The 19,342-nt window shown below is 56.8% G+C and overlaps 2 protein-coding genes across 2 annotated transcripts; one reads left to right on the top strand and one right to left on the bottom strand.

Annotated features, from left to right (window-relative positions):
- The first annotated feature begins 130 nt into the window (after positions 1–130).
- Positions 131–10,135, top strand: LTK (leukocyte receptor tyrosine kinase). The gene is given in 27 exon segments (XM_059057538.2): positions 131–161; positions 2,303–2,437; positions 2,530–2,652; positions 2,655–2,703; positions 3,359–3,522; positions 3,670–3,781; positions 3,783–3,801; positions 4,031–4,187; positions 4,265–4,420; positions 5,350–5,448; positions 5,841–5,882; positions 5,885–5,996; positions 6,417–6,511; positions 6,783–6,953; positions 7,457–7,579; positions 7,711–7,764; positions 7,966–8,080; positions 8,176–8,277; positions 8,642–8,734; positions 8,837–8,938; positions 9,037–9,168; positions 9,244–9,311; positions 9,314–9,333; positions 9,435–9,493; positions 9,495–9,596; positions 9,598–9,683; positions 9,993–10,135. Coding segments are annotated over 27 exon segments (2,664 nt in total).
- An 8-nt stretch (positions 10,136–10,143) lies between these two features.
- Positions 10,144–18,715, bottom strand: ITPKA (inositol-trisphosphate 3-kinase A). The gene is made up of 7 exons (XM_059058101.2): positions 18,146–18,715; positions 12,207–12,303; positions 11,908–12,124; positions 11,563–11,767; positions 11,223–11,324; positions 10,854–10,925; positions 10,144–10,750 (listed from the first exon to the last, which is right to left on the bottom strand). The coding sequence occupies exons 1-7, from the start codon at positions 18,632–18,634 to the stop codon at positions 10,547–10,549; spliced, it is 1,386 nt and encodes a 461-aa protein (XP_058914084.1). The 5' UTR covers positions 18,635–18,715; the 3' UTR covers positions 10,144–10,546.
- Positions 18,716–19,342: the final 627 nt, after the last annotated feature.

Genomic DNA, 19,342 nt, shown 5'->3' with positions numbered 1-19,342 from the left:
AGGGTGGTGCTCTTGGGAATGGGGGGCGCTTCTAGAAGGACTCTCTCAGTAGTCCACTTGGAGTGTAGGTGTGTTAAATGAGGTTAGCATCTTGTCTCCTTATGGTCCCCTATTTCCATCAGCTGCGATCATGAGACAAGAAGAAGCCAAAAATCAGACTGGTGCAGTAGCTGTCTATCTTAAATCTGTTTGGGCTGCTATAACAGAATACCACAGGCTGGGTGGCTTTTGAACAACAGACATTTATTTCTCACAGTTCTAGAGACTGGGAAGTCCAAGATCAAGGTGCTGGCAGATTTGGTATCTGGTGAAGGCCTGCTTCCTGGTTCATAGGCAGCTCTCCCATGGCAGAAGAGGCAAGGGAGTTCTCTGGGGCCTCTTTTTTATACGGGCACTAATCCCATTTCACCCATGAAGGTGGAACCGTCATGACTTACTCACTTCCCAAAGGCCCCACCTCCAAATACCCTCAATTTGGGGATTCCATTTCAGTGTATGAATTTGGTGGTGGGACTGTCGTCGGGGCCTGGAGGGGAGGTGGAGTGAAAACATTGTCTATAGTGCTGTTCTACAACACCCCTTCCACTGTGGACTTTATTGGTGATAGGCAAAGGCTGGGGAGGAGTGGATCAAAGCGTAAACTGATTCATTGGTTTCTTTCTTTCTTTTGGTAGTTTCTACTTTTGCCTGAATTCCAACACTAAGCTTTCTTACAGTGTCATTTGCTGTGAGGAATTACTTACCATCATTGTGTTCATAGGTCAGGGTGAGTGCAGTGTGCTGTCAGTAGGTAGAGAAGCCACTCGTCATAAATGGAGCTGCCGAACACAGAATCATACAATACGCTTCACTCAGCAACTCCCGTATCTGCAAAACAGCAATAGTTCTCAAACTTATGTGAAAAAAATCACCTGGACAGTGAGTTAAAACAGATCACCGGGCCCTACCACCAGTGTTTCTGATTCAGTAGGTCTAGGGTGAAACCCAAGAATTTGCATTTAACAAGTCCCCAGGTACTGCTGCTGTTTAGAACCAACCGCGTTTGGGGAACTATTGATTTACAGGGACCTTGCAAAGTAAATTCTGTGACCTCATAGTGAGAGTTAAATAAGGCATGGGTACCAAACTTTAAAAAAAATCACTGTTGTGTCTACACCCGGCACTCTACACGCAGAGACTTTACCAAGTAGCTAACTACTATAACTTCTTTTTTTCAGTGTTTTATATTAAACAGGCCTCAGCCACTAAAATTGGTATTTTGAGCAAAAGAATGAGGAAGACACAAAAGTACCTGACGGCTGTGTGGCCCTCTCAGTTGTCGGGTGCTTTGTGATTTACAGAGAAACTTCCCTTCCTATGGTTTTGCAGGTGGTTTAGAAACTGTCCCAGAGCTGTTGTGATTTCTTCACCAAAACCAATTGACTAGGGATGCTAATACTAGCACTCTGGTCTTCTGACATCAAATCACCAAAATCACAGTAAGAAGTTGTGCACAGAGTTGACGCAGGCAACGGAATTGTACGAGGTGAACCCTGAGATCCTTCGCATTCTGGGGTCTGAGGTGGGAGTGGCCAGGCCAGCGGTCTCCAGCGACCGACTGGACACTCCTATAAGCGGCAGTCTGGGCTGAAGTCTGGGCTGAAGTGGAAAGGTCTGACCCTGCAACTCTGGCTGCAGTGGGCCCGTCCGCTCAGTCGGCTGCTGCTGTGGCTCAGAGCCGTGGGTGAGTGCCTTTTGGCAGTCAGGGAACCATCACATTAGAGGCACCTTCCTAGGCTTGGGGACCACAGTGGAGACAGAAAGCGTCCCAAGTAGCTTCTGCAGAGGGCTCGAACTCTTGCAGCCAAAGCTCCTGGGTCAGTGTGTGGGGAGTGCAGGAAGAGAATTGCAGGGGTGCCTAAATCTGAGGATCCAGATACCGGCTGAGGAGGGAGGAACAGGCCCTAGGGTCTCAGCACCACCTGGGGGCAGAACCACCAAGGTAAGTCGAGAAAAGACGGGGAACTGGGGGAACTGCAGGACCGAGTTCAGCTCAGTGCCCAAGGCATCCACTGGGAAGGGCTCTCCAGGGGAAAAACTTGCAGAGACAAAAGCAGGCACCACCACCCTTTCCATCCCCCTCCCCCAGCCCTGCCTTTGGCGACCAGAGTTGTCTTGGGCCTGGCTTCCAGATGCTGGTGTGCCCTGACTGGGTCGGGGTAGGGGTGTGGCTGTGAGAGGCTAGGGCAGCCGTCTCTTCATCTCCCATCCCGTTAACCTCTGTGCCCTCTCCCACCCCTGCTGTTGCCCTGTCACCTTTCAGGTGCCATTCACTGCTCCAGCTTGGGGTCCCAGGCACCTTTTCCCCCCTCCTCACCCTTGCCCCTGCCAGTTCCAAGCCCCTGGGACCTGAACATCACCACACCGCCTAGGCGCTTTGAGCCAGCCTCTCCTCTGATTCCCCAGGTGAGCTCCTAGCTCCTTCCTTCTCCACTCACCACGGCAGACCCTCAGGCTGGGGCAGGTGCCCTTGACCCTTTCCTCCCTCCCTGCTTCCAGGCCCAGAGGGGCGTTGGCTGTTCTCCACCTGCAGGGTCAGCAGCTGACACGGGCCCACACAGTGTGGCCGGGACTACACCAGCAGCAGTGTGGTGGTGACAGTGAGGACGCCAGGCCTCTGAAAGGCATGCAGTTGTGGTCGGCGCCGGGCGCCGGCCAGTGTCTGTAAGTGCGGAGCAGGAATAGACGAGGGTGGTGACCTGCGAATCTGAGGTTCTGTGGTCAGGGGAACCAAGGCTACGTACGCACCACTTTGCGTCTTGGGGTATTCCGCAGTGACAAGCGGCCAGGGCGGCTTTGTCCCTTCTTCCAGCAGAACCCGGGGAAAGGTGGCAATAGTCGCCACCAAATTAGCCGTACCCAGGACCCTTTTCCCGCCAAGTGGAGTGTCCCTAACCAGCCACCAAGGGTGGCTTGAGCTTCCCTCAGTCTCCATTAAGCCTTGCGAAATAAGTGTAAAATCTAGGGAATTTCCTGCCGGTCCAGTGGTTAGGACTCTGTGCTTCCACTGCTGGGGGCCCAGGTTCAATCCCAGATTGAGGAACTAAGATCCTGCAAGCCTCTCGACGCGGCAAAAAAAAAAAAAAAAAAAAAAAAAAAAAATATATATATATATATATATATATATATATATATATATATATATATATAATTTTATGGTGTTCATACCTAGTCTCCCCATTCCTTCAAAATCGACTATGTCCTCCAAGTCCTTCAGATAAGAACTTCTGAAGCTGCCTCTGTCAGCAATCTCTGCCCTAGGCGGGCGGCCCAAGGACCAATGGTCAAGCGCCGGGGACTCAGCGCCTGCTTTCCGCAGGATCTCAGGCTATGGGGCCGCGGGCGGCAAAGGTGCCAAGAACCACCTGTCACTGGCGCATGGAGTCTTCCTCTCCGCCGTTTTCCCCCTTGGTCGCGGGGAGTTGCCTTACATCCTCGTAGGGCAGCAGGGAGAGGACTCCTGTCCGAGAGTAAGCGGAGCCAGTGAGAGGGGGACGGCTCAAGCGCCCCAGGGCGAGGGCTGGGTGGAAGGAGAGGGCGCTCCTGGGGTTAAGACCTCAGCACTGAGAAGGGAGGGTCCCGGACCCCTGCTGATTCCGGCCCCGGACTCCTGCCGGGGAGCCAGGAGAGCCAGCTCGTTCTGTCTCGGAGAGTCTCCGGCCGCTGAGGAGCACGCGGCGACGGAGGGGATTGGAGGGGTTCCGGGGTTGCGGAGCTGGGCAGGAGTCGGAGCGGATGGGGGTTGCCACCGCCGTCTTTCGGGTACTTGCTTGCCTCGGCGCGGGCCGCTCCCGCCTCCAGCGCTCAGCGTTGAGGTCGCAAACCTTCCCGCGGGCGCGCACCCACACGAGCTCCTTGGCGTCCCCAGAGCCCTGGGCCTGGCTGAGAGCCCCTTCGCTTACTCCAGTCCCCGGGGCGGGGGCCCTCACCCAGCGCCCGGGTCGTCGCTCGACGACTAGAGGACGCGCCCCTGAACGCCGCTGCCGCGGAGCTGCGCGCCCGCGAGCTGGAGCCGCTGCTGGTGGCGGCCGGAGGAGGCGGTTGGGCGTACCTGAGGCGGGAGGACCGAGGCCGGACTCAGGACACCGCCGAAAAACTGCAGAACCGCTCGACGGCGCTGGGAAGCAGCGGGAGAGGCGGGGCGGCAGGTGAGGGCGCGGGCTGCGGCGGGGAGGAGGCCGTGCTCCCCCTCCCCGTGGCCGGCCATCCCGCGGTCTCTCTGCAGGTGGGGGGGACGGCTGCACGTCGCGGGCCTCCTCTCCGCCGGCCGGCCGCTCACCGCGGGAGGGGGCGGAGGATGGCCAGGGCTGCAGGGAGGCCTGGGCTACGCTTGGCTGGGCCCCAGCCGGCTGTTTCAGGGGAGATGGCGGCGGCCACTCGGGTAGGTGAACTTTTGGGGAGGACACCTGGGCAGCCTGAGAGTGAAGCGAGGTTAGAGCCTTAGAACAGACCTAGTCCCTCGGGAAACAGTTTGAGTTAGGAAAGGTGTTGAGCTACGCTCCAGGTCAGAGTAGGTAGAGTAATAGCTGTTAGAAAAGGAGGTCAGATAAGTTGCAAATCACACGTGCAGATAAGATTCCCTCGATTTTCTTTTACATCCAGGACCTTTGTCATCACAAGTCCTGTCCTTGATCTTCAGCAGTCCCAGGAACTTACAGCTGGCTGAGGTTAGCAGGCTGAGCAGGGAGGCAGAAAGCCAGGGATAGTTTAAGTCAGCGGTTCTCAAAGTGTGGTCCCTGAGCCAGTAGCACCAGCACCACCTAAGAAGGTGTTAGAAATGCAAATTCTCAGCCCCCTTCAACCTGCTGAATCAGAGGCTTTAGGGGAGAGTCCCACTATCCGTGTTTTAGTCAGTCCTCTAGGTGATTCTAATACACTCCAGAGTTTGGAAACCACTGCTATTAAGAAACAGAGCCTTTGTGTCTGTCTGGGCTGTACTGTTCACAAGTACTTTATACGCATCATCTCCATTATCACAGAAGTGGAATATGTGTGTTGGGCCTCTTCCATTTGATAGCTGAGGACATGAGATTAGAGAGGTTCAGACAGACAAGGAGCCATCTCAGCCAATGTGAACCAGGCCTTCAGATTCCAGCTGATAACTCCTTTCCCACTTCTCTGGCCCCTCAGCTCCCACATGCAAGCTGGCAGCACCTGTACTGTAATGTGAGTGTAGAGAAGGCCACACTGGGGTTTCCACTGGGAGACTCCAGCTTCCCCACTGTTCATAAGCCAGCTTCCCAGCTGTGAGGCAGCTGTATGCCCCTTAATCCCCCATTTTGTAGCCAAACCCTCTCTTTCAATTTCCAGGGGGCGGTGCCTCAGAGGCTGACATCCTCTGGGCTGATGGGGAAGATGGGGTATCCTTCATACACCCCAACAGAGATCTCTACCTGCAGCCTCTGCCAGGTGTTGGCCCCTATCCCCCACCTTTCAGCTAGCCTAGCCCTTTTACTCAGTCCCTCTCATCCGAGCCACCAACTCTGCACTGTGAACTACCTGTTCTTGCACAGCACAGGAATACTTGGGAACTGGGCTGTCAGTTGTAATGCCAGTGTGGGGCATTCTGGTCTGCTTGTCAAATATCTCTTGCTATTAATTCTCTTCAACTACCTGCAAGCTCAAGGATCCCAGAAGAGGAAGCATACAGGCTTGACAGAAGTCCCCCAAGCTCTCCCACCCACCCTAGATGCCTGGCACTGCTCCTTGTTCCAAAGTCCAGGACTAAAATTAACCATGAAGCTGGAAAAAGTACGTATGACCCCATGCTTACCCCTCAATATGAGTTCTTTTACTCATAGTCATGGAGAGCCATGGAGAGGTGGAGATTCGATTATACCTCAGTCACGTCATTGCCTTTTGAAAATCTGCCAATGGCAGGCAGAGCTCCAGTTGGCCAGATGCATGTGCCCAGAGGGCATGGAGCTGGCTGCAGATAACATCACCTGCATGGGTATGTCCTGCCTGTGTCCGTGGTCTGGACTACTGGGGCCATGGGCTGGGGGGAGCAGTAGGGCACGGGAAGGATGCCTGCTGTGTGCCAGGCACCATGTTGGGTGTTGGGCAGGGGATTGGAGGTGCATCTCTGCCTTCAAGGAGCACATAGTCTAGTGGTCTAATGTGTGAGGGGAGATATCTATCACTATCTCTAGATATACATCTCCATTTATATCTAGATATATTTCATAGTGACAAATGCCATGGGAGGTGTAAAGTATTTTAGGGGTTCTCAGGAGGGAGAGGCTGCATTCATTTAGGATAAGTGGGGAAAACATCATGGAAAAGTTAACACTTGAGGTGACTCTAGAGGCATGGGTAAAACTTGGGGTAGAGGGACAGAGAGGCGTTTCCCACTGGAGATGTGTCTTTCTCTCTAGACCTGCCCACCCCTCAGACCCTTTGATTCTGATGGTGGCTGTGATGTTGATCTTGACACTGAGACTCCCTATGGTGTGTGGGTTCCTGATTCTGGGTACGGAGCATCCAGCAAGCATGGCTGATTTCTCCACTGAACTGATGGGCTTCTGTGGGGTCCCAGGGGCAGACATGGCTGATTTCAAGACCTCTACTCCCAACAGAGCTGTGGTAGACCCCTCTGGGGTTCTAAGAGTAGAAGCAGCTGCGGAGGCCTGAGGACAACATTTATCTTAATGGGCATCTGGAGAGGTGTCTTGGGAAGGGGGCAAGTCAGGGCGGGCCTGATGGCCACGTAGAGAGTGTGCCGTTTTTCCTCCCACCCTCAGTGAACCATAAGAAGTGGCAGGGCCTGTGGTGGATGAGGCTGCCAGGCCCTGAGCTCCAGCTGAGCAAGTTCACCTCCACCATCAGGACAACCCCCAACCCCTACTACTTCCAGGTGGGGCTTGGCCCAGCCCAGTCCTGGCCTCTGCCCCCAGGGCTTACAGAGGTTTCCCAGTAAATGTCCCTCTGCTCAGCTGCATCCTCCCCCCTCCTTCTGAGAACCTGTGCACTCTGAATCCCCACCCTCCATCCCTCTCCCTGTTGTAGACTTATGTATTCCAGAGAACATCTCGTCCAAACCCCTTGTGCAGAGAAGATGAAGGTCAGAGAAGCTCCTAAAGGGAAAATAACCTATCCAAAGTCAGCTCTCATCCCCAGTTCTGGGATGGTAGGGACCTTAGGGTATGATTCCTTTGGAGCAAGAGTTGCCTCCGCCCCAGGGTGTCTGCAAGGACCTACGGGAAGCCTTAGCACAGACTCCCACCCCACCCCCTTACCCCACACCTGCCCTCTCTTCTGCCCTGGCTCTGGCCTAGTCACCGTCATCCTTGCAAGGTTTGTACTTGGAGACATGCCGTGTTACGGAGAGCTGAGACCCTCAGAGAGGGCCAGCTGGGCGTATGGAGGGCAATCAGGGGGACAAAGGGGACCCTCCCTAGACCCAGTCACCCACTCACTTCCAACCTGTCTTCCTGCAGAGCCCTGGGCCATGGTGCCTTTGGAGAGGTCTATGAGGGACTGGTGATTGGCCTTCCTGGGGACCTCAGCCCCCTGCAGGTGACTATCAAGGTGAGAGGGGGTGGGGCTTCCAGCTAACAGGAAAGAAGGGTCCAGGAAGGAAAGAACAATGGCTGGAGCTAGGGTCAACTTGCCTTCCTGAAGTGTCCAGGGCACTCAGGAGCTCTGCCCTCTTCCTCCTGAGACTGCCAGAACTCTGCTTTCAACAGGACCAGCTGGATTTCCTCATGGAGACACTATCATCAGGTACACTTGGGGCCAGGGGCGGGAGTGGAAGATGGGAGGAAGGCACCCAGAACTGCCTACACAAATAGCCTCTCTTCACCCTGGGGCTGAGAGGTAGCAATTCTAGAGACACAGAGGTTCACTCCAGTCTGTGGAGCCTAGAGCGTTGTTTCTTTCCCTGCTGGTGATGGGATATGTGCACCACTGGCTCAACAAGGTCAGCCATCAGAACACTGCGCTGCGTGGGGCTTAGCATCCATGCTGCCCCTGGCCTAATTCTGCTGGAGTTGATGTCTGGAGGGGACATGAAAAGTTTCCTGAGGCATAGGCGGCCACAGCTGATGAGACCCTTCTCCCAGCCTTCCAGGCCCCTCTGAAGACCCTGTTCCTGTGTCCCCAAACCTGCATGGTCTGATGCACCTTTTGCTTGACCCAGGGCCAGCCATCACCTTTGGCCATGCAAGACCTTCTCCAGCTGGCTTGGGACATAGCCCAGGGTTGCCACTACCTGGAGGAAAATCACTTCATCCCCAGGTTGGAAGTGATCCTGTCTCTGGGGACCCCGAGCCCAACTCCTTCCCCAAGGAATAGCCCTTCCACATAACTTTTTTTTTTTTTTTTTTTTTTTTTGCGGTATGCGGGCCTCTCACTGCTGTGACCTCTCCCGTTGCGCAGCACAGGCTCCGGACGCGCAGGCTCAGCGGCCATGGCTCACGGGCCCAGCCGCTCCGCGGCTAGTGGGATCTTCCCGGACCAGGGCACGAACCCGTGTCCCCTGCATCGGCAGGCAGATTCTCAACCACTGCGCCACCAGGGAAGCCCCCACATAACTTTTAAGGAAAAGATCAAGGCTGGAGTTTCTTAGTTCTGGCAGTGAATTTTTTACCTGACTCTGCAGGGACATTGCTGCCAGGAACTGCCTGCCGAGCTGCACCAGACCCAGTCAAATGGCCAAGACTGGGGACTTCGGGATGGCAAGCACTGTCTACAGGTGTAGGACCTGGGGATGTGGAGAAGGCTGACGCTCCAAGGGAGTTTACCAGCACCTTTGGGCCATTTAAACAATTCATCACTCCTCTCCTCCCTCATGTAGGGCCAGTTATTAATGCAAGGGGAGCCAGGCTTTGCTGCCTGTCAAGTAGATGTCCCCAGAGGCCTTCCTGGAGGGCATCTTCACATCCAAGACAGACTCCTGGTGATAACACGCCCTCCCCTGCCTTGGGCCACCTCATGTGAGGGAAAGGGAAGCTGTGCCTGATGGGCTTCAGTTAGTTCCTCCCACTTGTGATGCAGGTCTTTTGGAGTGCTGCTCTGGGAGATCTCACTGGACTACATGCCCTACCCTTGGCACACCGATCAGGAGGTGCTGGACTTTGTCATCTGAGGGGGATGGATGGACCCTCTCAGGGGCTGTCCAAGGCCTGTGTGAGTATGGAGTGTTGCCTCAGGAGGGAGGTCTTTCACAGCCATGGGTTGGCATGAACTCCCTCCTCTCCCCAGGTACCATATCATGACCCAGTGCTGGCAGCATCAGTTTGAACTTCACCCTAGTTTTGCCAGCATCTTGGAGGTCTTCAATACAGCACTCAGGTGTGCCCCCTGACCTGTTCTGACCACCCTGGACTTGGGGGTCAGGAGGGAAGCCATAAAACAACACTGTGGCCCCCTGCTCCCCTATCCTCCCATTACAGAACCCTTATGTGCTGAATTCACCCCTTCCAGTAGAACTGGGACCCATCCTGGAGGAGGAAGGGGCTGGGGAGCCTATCTTTGGGGGACCTAAGATGTCCACAGGCCCAAGAAACAAGTCTGGGAAGCTTGAAGAGCTGGGGAGGGAGCCTCCTTGGCCCCTGGCCTCAAGCCCTCCAAATCCAGGGGTCTCCAACCTCAGAACCTTTGGAATCCCACCTATGATTCCTGGGTCCCAAAGGGCCCTGAGGGTGAGGACTCTGGCACTGAGGGTAGCAGTTCCTCCCTGCGTCCCTCCCCAGGCTTCTAGGTGGCTTATGTTCCAAGTAGCCTCTGTCCCCCACAGTCTGTGCTGTATGTCTGGGCCTGTCTTAGGGCTGCCCTGGCACCATGGACCCTCCATCCTGGAAACCAGTCTCAGGCTTCCTGGGCAAGAGTCTGGCCACTCCCAGCCTTTGATATTTGGGACCAGAGGATACTCCCCCAACCCCCAGGTGTAGGTGGGGAATTGAAATTGCCTCCTGCAGGAAGCCTTCTCTAGATTGCCTTTACCCCACTAGCATCCTCCACCTGGGCAGCCCCCAACACTACAGATACCTCTAATAAAGAGCTCTTCTCATATCCTCCAGTGATCCGAGTGGATGTGAGGGATGCCAGGGAACTGAGAAAGAAGGGACCAGAGGAGGGAGGGGATGAGGCCTGAGTCAAAGCTGGTGTCTTTGAGTTTTATTGGGAAGGGGAGTCCATTGTAGTGTGGGAGGTCAGATCAATAGATCTAGTACCTGTGAAAGAAGGTTCATTATCTGGCTTCTCTGGAGAGGTATGGAGCCCCCTCAGAAGAGCTGGGCTGAAGAAGAAGCCACTCATCCCACTCCTACTCCTCCCCCGCCAGGTAAGTTAGTGTCATCAGCTCTGGGAACACTGGGGCTTTTATGGAGGCCAGGCCCTGTGCGTGCAGTGTGTCCCGTAGTGGTCGGCACCTGGCCCTATAGGACCGTATGAACCGCCCCGCACCGTGGGGTTTCGGTCTCTCGCCTGCATGCATGGCGGGGATGCAGGCGCAGGTCCTTCTGTCAGACCCTCCGGTCCGGTCCGCGGGGACAGGGGCCCAGCCTCATCTCTCAGCCAGGCTGGCCAGGATGCCAATGAGATTGTCCAGCCCCAACAAGTAGCCGTCCTCTCGGTTGCCCTCCTCCCAGGGCCGCCGGTGGTCCAGGGTCTGGCCGTCGGGGAGGGGCGTGGTCTTGCCGAAGTCGATGAGCCATACGCCGGCACGGTGGCAGTGATCATGCACGAAGAGGAGCGAGCTGCCGATCACCTGCCGAGTCCCACACCGTCAGGCTACGGCTCTAATCCGGAGAAGCCCTCCACCCTATTCCTTCACAGACCACAGACCTGGTACCTGAGCCTACCCCTCTCACCTCATGCTTCCTAAAGAACTCAGAGACCTCCAGTGTGTCCCGGATCTGCTGCAGGCGGTTCAGATACCTCCTCTGGAGAGGGTAGAGTAGGAGAGGAGAACAAATTAACTAAATACCAGTTGAACCTCTGCGAATATGAGGAGCGCCTGATGCATGCTTGGCTTGGCAAATACCGTGGTGAGGAAGGCACAGGCCCCCACGTGGCACGCAGCCCAGAAGGGAAGGAATGTAAAGCAATTACAACACAATGCGATAAATGCTATGATGGGGGTCACATAGGGTAGGGTGCTACATAAATTGACCTGACCTGGGGACACCCCTAGGTATCAGGCTCCCCAACACCTCAGGGTTCTGGGATCCCGCGCTCACCAGCACTTCGGCATCCCCTTGCACAAACTCCTCGAAGACGCGGATCACCTGCTCCCGGCTTCGCGTGGTCTTGAAGTCTGTGCTGCAGGAGCCGTCGGCTTTCTGTAGGAGGTGGGCAGAAATTGTCAGGGGCCCCGTGCCCGTCCGAGGGGAGAGGATCAGGCCAGAGCTGCGGTACCTCCCGTGACGTTGAATGCCAGGGACAGCGAGACTGCCGCCAGAGGTTGCCTCTTCCGGGGACTGTCAGGGTGGGAGGTCAACATGGAGGACAGACACCGCACAGTGGGGCTGGGGCGGGCGAAGGACCCGGGAGGTGCAAGACGAAGCGGGTCTGGCTCACCTTAATGCCCTCGATGCGGAAGCCGAGCGTGGTACTGGAGCTGATGCCTTCTCGCCACTGCATGTAGCGCGGCTTAGTGACCGCGCGCTGCGCGTGCTCCTCCTCGGTGGGTGCCGCAGGGTCTACGGCCAGCATCTTCTTGTACATGTCCTTTCGAAGCTTGGGCCGCTCGCGGGCTTTGGTCAGCTCCTCTTCCAAGTAAGTCCTATGGAGGCGCAGGCAGCGGCGGGGCTTGAGCGGGCGCACACCCGGACCCTGTAAAGCACGACCTTGGGCACGCGTAGAGCGCTCGTCCCCTCCCCGGGCCCTTTACAGGTTCCCTCCTGCTCGGTAGGGCTCGCGTACCTGACGCCCATCTTGCAATCAAGTACGCAAGGCCCATCGAAGCCGTCGAGCAGGTCCTGCAACTGCAGGTAGCTCTCGCCGTCGCGCTCCACCACGCCGTGGAAGGCGGGCACGCAGCCGCGCAGCGCGTCCGCCATGAGCCGTGCCAGGCAGTAGCGCTCGGGCTCTGAGCTACGCTTCAGAATCAGCCCGCTGGTGCCCGCCGCCTTGAAACTCCCTGCGGGCAGGCGCTAGTTAGTGCTGCCTAGTCCCTTCCTCCCCGCCTCCACCCACCTCCCCCGTGCCTGCCCCGTGCTCACCCGTGTGCCCCGCCAGCTGCACCCAGGCGTAGCGCTTCTTGAAAGGGCTCATGACGGGCAGATTCACCATGGTTCGGATCTTCTGCCAGTGGCTTTTCTGAAAGCGACACGGTCCCGGTCTGTAAGTTAGCGTCTGCATAAGCCCTCCTTCCTCTGGAACATGGTCTCGCCCCGCCCAACCTTACCATAAGCAGCTAGAGCCTGATGAGTCAATCATTCATTCGCTCAGGGAAAGTTTATTGTGAGCCTGTGTGGCGGACCCTGAGACAAGCACACGGAGGTGACAGACATCCAGCTCTTCAGTGTGCTGAAAAGAACCCTGGGCTCAGCGTCAGAAAGCTCACGTTTGCGCCCCAGTTCTGCTGCTCCAAAGCTGCCATGGACAGGTTACTAAACTGCTCTGTCGAGGTTTTAGGACTTTTGTGAGCATGAGAATCACATGATGGTCACTCTTGTTTTAAAAAAATGCAGATTTTCAGGTCTCCCACAGGGAAATTGAGCAGTCTGGGGTGGGACCAAAAATTTGCATTTCTACCAATACCTCCGGATATTCTGTGGCCTGAGAAACCTCTGAGCTCAGTTTCTTCATCTGTAAAATGGGGAAATAACCACTCTCGCTGGGTTGTTGTGAGTAGTAAATGAAGCTTGAGTGTGACAGATGCCCCCACCCCCAACCCATTCCTTGGCATGAAGCAGAAACTGGACAAATCCGGATTATTGTTTCATTTACTTGGGACCATTGGTTCCTCTCATTTAAGGAGAAAGACATGGAAACAAACCATTACATAGGCCCAGGGCAGGGAGGCCAGCCTGGTAGGGCCTGGAGAAAGAGTGGCTTGGGGCTCCCCAAGGCCCTCTTGCTATCCCTGGATGCCATCTCACTCCTGGCCAGTTGACAAGGCCCAGGGCACCCTTAGTCCAGAAACCTGGGCTTTGAAAATGGGATACAGAGCTGAGGGTCTGTCATCTTAGATGAAATTGGGAGGGAAATGTAGATTTTGGTGTACCTTTTGCCTCTTGACCATTGTGTCTAGCCTTCAGCCAGTCCTGAGAGTATCTCATACCCTGGACCTTTCCTCTTCCCACTCCAAACTCATCAGTCCTGTGTCCACCCACTGAAGTGCAGAGGTTCGCTCATCCAAACATTGTGTCTGCTGCCTCCTCCCAGGGTGCCTGCCTTTCAGAGGAGTTACACGTGTGTGCCTCCACAAGCGTGGAACCTAGGAATCCAGCTTCCCTGACCAGAGGGTGTTCTAACAGGGAGAGGGAGAACTGGCATGCTGGCCTAAGCAGGGGAGGCTGATGACCATAAAACCCCTTTCCTTGGGGAGGAGATGGAAGTTAGTGACAGAGCACTGGATGGGGAGTCCAGAGTTGGTTCCAGTCCTGGCTCTGTCACTTTCTAGCTGAGTGAACCCAAGCGAGAATTTCATCTGCGTGAGCCTGTTTCCTCTGGACCTAGCTGTTGCCATAACATGAGCCACCATTTACTGACCGCCTACTGCATGCCAGGCACTTCTTGTCTCCATCAGACAGCATTGCTCCTGTTTTCCTACTGAAGTCCCTACATGGCACACTAGGGTGTGATCACTTGTCCAATCCCCGGGGATCTGGGGGTGTAGCCAGAAGCAGCCCACTAGAAGCATGACATCTCTTTCAAAACTCCCTTTTTCACTCTTTAAATACATACAAGGTTTGCATTATGCTGCATAATAAATCCAAGTTTTATTATAAAACTCTCCCACCTCCGAATCCTCAAATAAAATTCCAGGAAGATGTATGTGCTGTGTGTATTGAGTGGCACCATCCTATACTCTCTTCCCCCACATTCAGTTTGAGATTCGTTATGCTGCTGCACATGCACAGCAAGTGCATGAGGTGGTAATTATTGCCATTTTACAGAAGGCAATCAAAGTTCAGGGAGTTAACACCTCCTCCATCCCTGTTCCCTGCCCCCAGTCTCTGCCTTAAGCTCCAGTTCAACCCCCTCCTCATGCTTCAATTGCCCCAGCAGGTTCCAAAATCCATGCTACCACCCAGACTCCCTTTAGGGGTCAGAGGGGACCCTGTAGGAGGAAGAGTTTTGTACAAGATGAAGCAATTTGCAGCCACAAGGTGGTATGTTTTAATCACTGAGGAAACACTGAGATCTGTGTGGGGACCCCTCTCTGTTGGCTGGACACTTTTGCTTCATCCAAAGGGATGGGTTTAATGGTGGGGCTTCGGGCAGCTTTAGGGACTTACTGGCAGAATTTGGGGGACAGTGGGACCAGAATGGACTTCATCAGAGGGTACATCTAGTTCGGTAGCCACCCTAGTAGAAGAAGGAACCAGCCTTGGGTTAGGTGAGATGGGAGAACAGCATCATCCTTTCTTCTGGGATCATGTGGGAGCAGTGAGTGGGACTGGAAGGTGGAAGGTGTGCCTGGTAGAAGAGGATTTAGTACCTGCAGTCCTGGGCTACTGACACTTGATTGATGTGTGATAAGATAGCATGGACTTGCTCCCAAGCTGAAGTAACATGGGGTCATCTCTCCACTCTCCCCACCACAGTTTTGTGAGGATCATATCAGCCAAGAGCAGCAAAGACTAAGGCTGGTTCCAGCCATGTGGGTTGCAAAGGGCTTTCACACCCATAATGCCATCTCAGCCCTCTCAGACACCTCTTGAGGTTGGTTGGTAATGACAGGGTTTAGTTCTTCTGACAGTAATGCATATGGTCAAACATGGAAGGAGTTGATGCAAGTATCATGGAACTCTGTCGTCTTCTCTCTTAGGGAGCTACCTCCCCCAGGGAACATAATGCATATAAAGATGCATGTATCCAAAAAGGTTCTGGGAGAATAATTCTTTGGTGGGTGGGTGGGGATTTGGGCACATGAACAACAGCAGGGAATATATTTTTGAGCAGGTAAGGCTTTTATTGTATGAATATCAGAAAGCAGATTTATTATGTTACAGAGTGAAATCTAGCTGAAAAGAGGGCTAAAACTCCATCCTCTGGCACGGTCTATTCCACCACAGAAGTCTGGGAAAGCGACTCACAGCCAAGAGGCTACCCAGACATCTTGGGACAAAAAGCTCAGGAGAGCTGACCATGTGAAAGAGTCTTTGATGAAGTCACAGGAGGACCCTCTGATACTTCCTCACTCATGGAGCTGGACAGGGAGCATCTCTCTCTGGGCAGGGCTTAGCTGGATACTAGCCTCAGACCCTCCTTTGTCTGAGCTCTATTTGGAAGCCCTGAGGACTCTCCTCCTCATATCACACCAGATATTCAGTGTATCTTCTGCCAGAACAGGATCCTTTGCTCCATCTTTGGTATTCATCCCCATCCTTCCTGACTTCTACTCCCTACGTCCAGCCATCCAGACTCTGGCTAAAGCTCTCTACAACCCAACCCCCTCGCCATGTTCCCAATACTCTATCAAATAAGCACTCCTGGTGGCGGTGGTGATGAGAATCCGTTTAAATTTATAAGATGATTTGCACTAAGGTATAAGTGACCCACGACTTCACCCTCCCAGGGGCATTTGCTTTTTAAAAAGGAAGGCTGTTAACCTAAATTCTGCTCTATAATTAGTGAGAAGTGAAGTGTGGGAATTCTGGGTCCAGGACAGGATCGAATCCAGGTCTCCTTACCCATCCTGGAGCACTGAGAGAAGAGAACCAAAGGAACAAGAATCAAACACCCTCTCTTCTGCTAGAACAACACCCCAAAATTGTTTTGAGAGGCAGACAAGGCCTAAGAATACAGTCATGCCAGCCACCCTTGGGGATAGGACCCCAAACTCCTCTCCTGGCCTGTACGGTTTTCCCTGCCCATGACTCTTCCCTCTACCATAGGAAAGGACCCAGGAGGGAGGCAGGCTGCCCAGTCCCAACTACCTTGCACGGAGCCCAGCTCCAGGCTCTGGGAAGACTGTGCGTGGCTCCTAGGAAGAGAAGTGAAGGATGTACAAGCCGGGCAGAGCCTCCCCTCTCTTCCCGTTGTCCACCCAGGCCTGAGTTGTAAGGGGCTGGCGAGCTGGGAGCTGCCGAGCACTGCCTCAGCACACTTCTCCCAGGTGCATCCTTCACGGTCAGCCAGCCGATGGGCTCTGCTTCCTACCTGGGGAAGCCCTAAAGGCAGCCTGGGCGGGCGCACTGTGCCGCTCCCGGCCTGGCCGCGAGGCAAAGTCCGACCCGGCCCTCCACGCAGACGCAGGCGGCCTCTGTCAACAGCCCCTGGCTTATCTGCCGCTGCCTCGGCTGTTTGTCTTCGGGGAGGCCCCGGCGTGCTGGGGGTTGGGAAGGCCTGGGACTCGCCGCCTTGGAGCTGGAAGGGCTCTCAACGGCCATCTGCTCCAGCTCCTGCCGCGCCGGTGACAGCGAGGCCCAGAGTGGGAGAGGCCGGCCGAAGACGCCCAGTCATAGCTGCGACTGGTCCCCGGAGTCTTGACCCAGGCTGGCCCGTCTACGTTGTACACGGTCCTGGGCCGCGGGACCTCCTCCGCCTTTGGGAGGAAGAGCGAAGCTGGGGGCTTCCTTCCTCCAGCGCCCGCCTCTCAGCTGTCAGAGATTTGAGTGGGGGAGCAGTGGGCCCACAGCTACTGCTCCGGGTTTTCGGAGGTGGGGAGGGAGGAGTCCTTCACTTCCCCACATCACCGCCTTAGAAACCACTGGGCGGCACCCGCCTCCTTTCAGGCGCCAGGGTTGCACCAGGAATGATCTGGGATCAGGCGTACCCTTACGCCGGGGGAGGAGAGAGGGACTCCCCGCACCCTACACCTGGTGGCGGAGTGTGTTCCTGCTCTATGAGACTTTTCCCTTCTTCCTCTTGTGTCTCTTACAAACCACGCCGCCCTCTGGGTAATGTACGTCTCAGGGGTAACTGAGTCACGGAGCCACGGCAAGTCATTACAGTGACTCCCGCGCCCCGTCCAATCCGAGCGCGGGGGGAGCCCAGGTTCAGCAGGCCCCGGCCACCCCGGCGCGCGTCCGCCGCTCTCACCGCCCTTCTGGGCAGGCCCCGAGCCACCAGAGCCTGCGGGGCGCCCTTCGCCTCTCCCTCCACTCCAGGGACACTTGCATAACGTGGATCTAGAGCAACTCCTTCTCGTTGACCGCGGATAGTTATGTGAAGTATTTGGCCTTGGTTAAAACCAGGGGGACAGGACGGCTACCCTGGGCGCGGCACATGCGGGAGGGGCAGCCACCGGGAATGACTTCACCGCACCCTAGCCTAGGTTATCCGAGGGTCAAACCTGGCCCCGGAACATCCAGGCTACCAGAGGCGGAGGTCAGCAGGCTGGTCCCACCCTTTCGGCCTCAGTTTACCTTCTCCCGGGCCAGAATTAGGAGAAGTAAAGCGGAGGAGGGCTGCGTTCCGCCCCCTGCCAGAGCTCCCAGTCCCGCGCCCCTCCCTTCCCTGCGTCCACGCCTCGTGCGGGCGCCGGGAGCAGACGGCGGCGGCTAGCGAGCAGAGCCTGGAGCGCGGCTCCACTCCCACTCAGAAAAGGGAAACCGTGGCAACGGCGGGGGGTGGGGCCGCGGCGCAGGAGAAGGGGAGGCAGAGAGGGAGACTCGTTGACCTCACTCTCCGAGAGTTCGTAGGGCAACGCTAAGCCCCTCCGATCCCTCCAACCATCTCCCAGCCAGCAAGTCACGCTCCCCCTCCCCGCCCCCTCCCCGCCCCCCGTGGCCGGTCTCAGACTCCTCCTTCCTCTCTTAGACGCCCCAGGGCCCGGGCCGAGACTCGCCTGTGGAACCGGGGTGACCACTGTAAAGGTGAGGGGTCGGCCCGGCGCCTCCCTTTGACCCCAATGCCCTCCTAAAGAGTGAGAATCGGACCCGCCGGGGAGGGAGCTTAGGGCAGGAGTCGGTCCGCAGAGAGCTCAACGCAGGTCCCCGCGCGCAGCCCCCGCGCCCCGCGCTGGCCCCGCCCCCGCGGCCAGTACCTGACCCACGTCCTCGCTCGTTTCCAGCTGCACGTTGCCGCGGCTCCGACTCTCGCTGTCGCTCAGAAGATCGTCCTCTGAGTCCTCGGGCAGCGACGAGGAGCCAGTGGAGGAGAGCGACGAGGTGGAGAGGCGGCGCGGCTGCTGCAGGTGCGACGAGCCCACGGCCGGGAGCCAGCCACCCTCCGGCTTGGGCGGGCCGGGGCTGGCCGGGGGCACGTCCGACTCCTCGGCCGTCACAGTCAGCTGCGGGATCACCGGGGCAGGGGGAGCCCGCGGAAGGCCGTTGGGGATCTTTCCCCCCCGCCGCTTGGCCCCGCGGGCCCGGGGCTCCCCTGCGGCGGCGGCGGCTGCGACCGCGGCGCAGCGCGCCTCGAAAAGCAGGCGCAGCTCCCCGACACTCCGGCGTGGGGCCCGCTCCAGCCCGGGGCTGCAGGGCCCCGCGCCTCCCGGTCGCGCCATGCCCGTCGGGCCCCCGGGCAGGGTCATTTCCCAGCAACAGAGCCGCCGGGAAGCCCACCAGCCCGCGGCGCGGCGGGTACTGGAGACGCTCGGCGCCCCAGGCTTGAGACTGACTGCCCCGAGGCGGAGCCTGCGCGGCCGCTTGCCTGGGCCCCGCCTCGGCCGCGCCCCCCGCCCACTCCTTTCACTTTCAGAGAAAGCGCGGGCCTCCTTGGGCTCCTGCCCAGACGGGAAGGCTCCCTGTTGCTCCTCCGGGTGGCCGGGAAGCCCAGACCTCCTGGAAACACACAAAACCCGGGCCTGGCCCTCGCGGCCTCTCAGTGCCCACTCTCGAGAAGACCGGAGGGGCTGCTCCGCCTCACGCCGTGCCGCGTCCCCGGGAGATTCATCCTGGCAACTCCAAGGGCCCCGACCCCGCAGGGGAGGAGGTGATCCAGCTCTTGCTCTCACACCCAGTCAGTCCCTCGGGCTCCTTTCCGCGTTCCCCTGGGCTAAGGCTTCCAAGTCTCCGGGGCTTTTCTCCGCCCGGGGCCCCTTCGGCACAGAGTTCAAGGCCTTAGGCTTCCCAAAGAAGCCTCACCCCAGGGCATGTGCCCGAGTGGGGACTCTGTCTTGGGAATGAGCTGAGGCTTCTCCCCCTCCCTACCCCTCCAGCTCCCCACTTCCCGGCTGGCAGAGTACAAGGTCAGGGGGCGGGACCCGGATTTCTCCAGGTTTTCCTGGCGGAGACCTGGG

The sequence above is a fragment of the Kogia breviceps genome, chromosome 3, assembly GCF_026419965.1.
Source record: "Kogia breviceps isolate mKogBre1 chromosome 3, mKogBre1 haplotype 1, whole genome shotgun sequence".
Classification (NCBI taxonomy): domain Eukaryota; kingdom Metazoa; phylum Chordata; class Mammalia; order Artiodactyla; family Physeteridae; genus Kogia; species Kogia breviceps.
The sequence above is the reverse complement of the archived record's forward strand: the minus strand, read 5'-3'. Positions and strand labels throughout refer to the sequence as shown.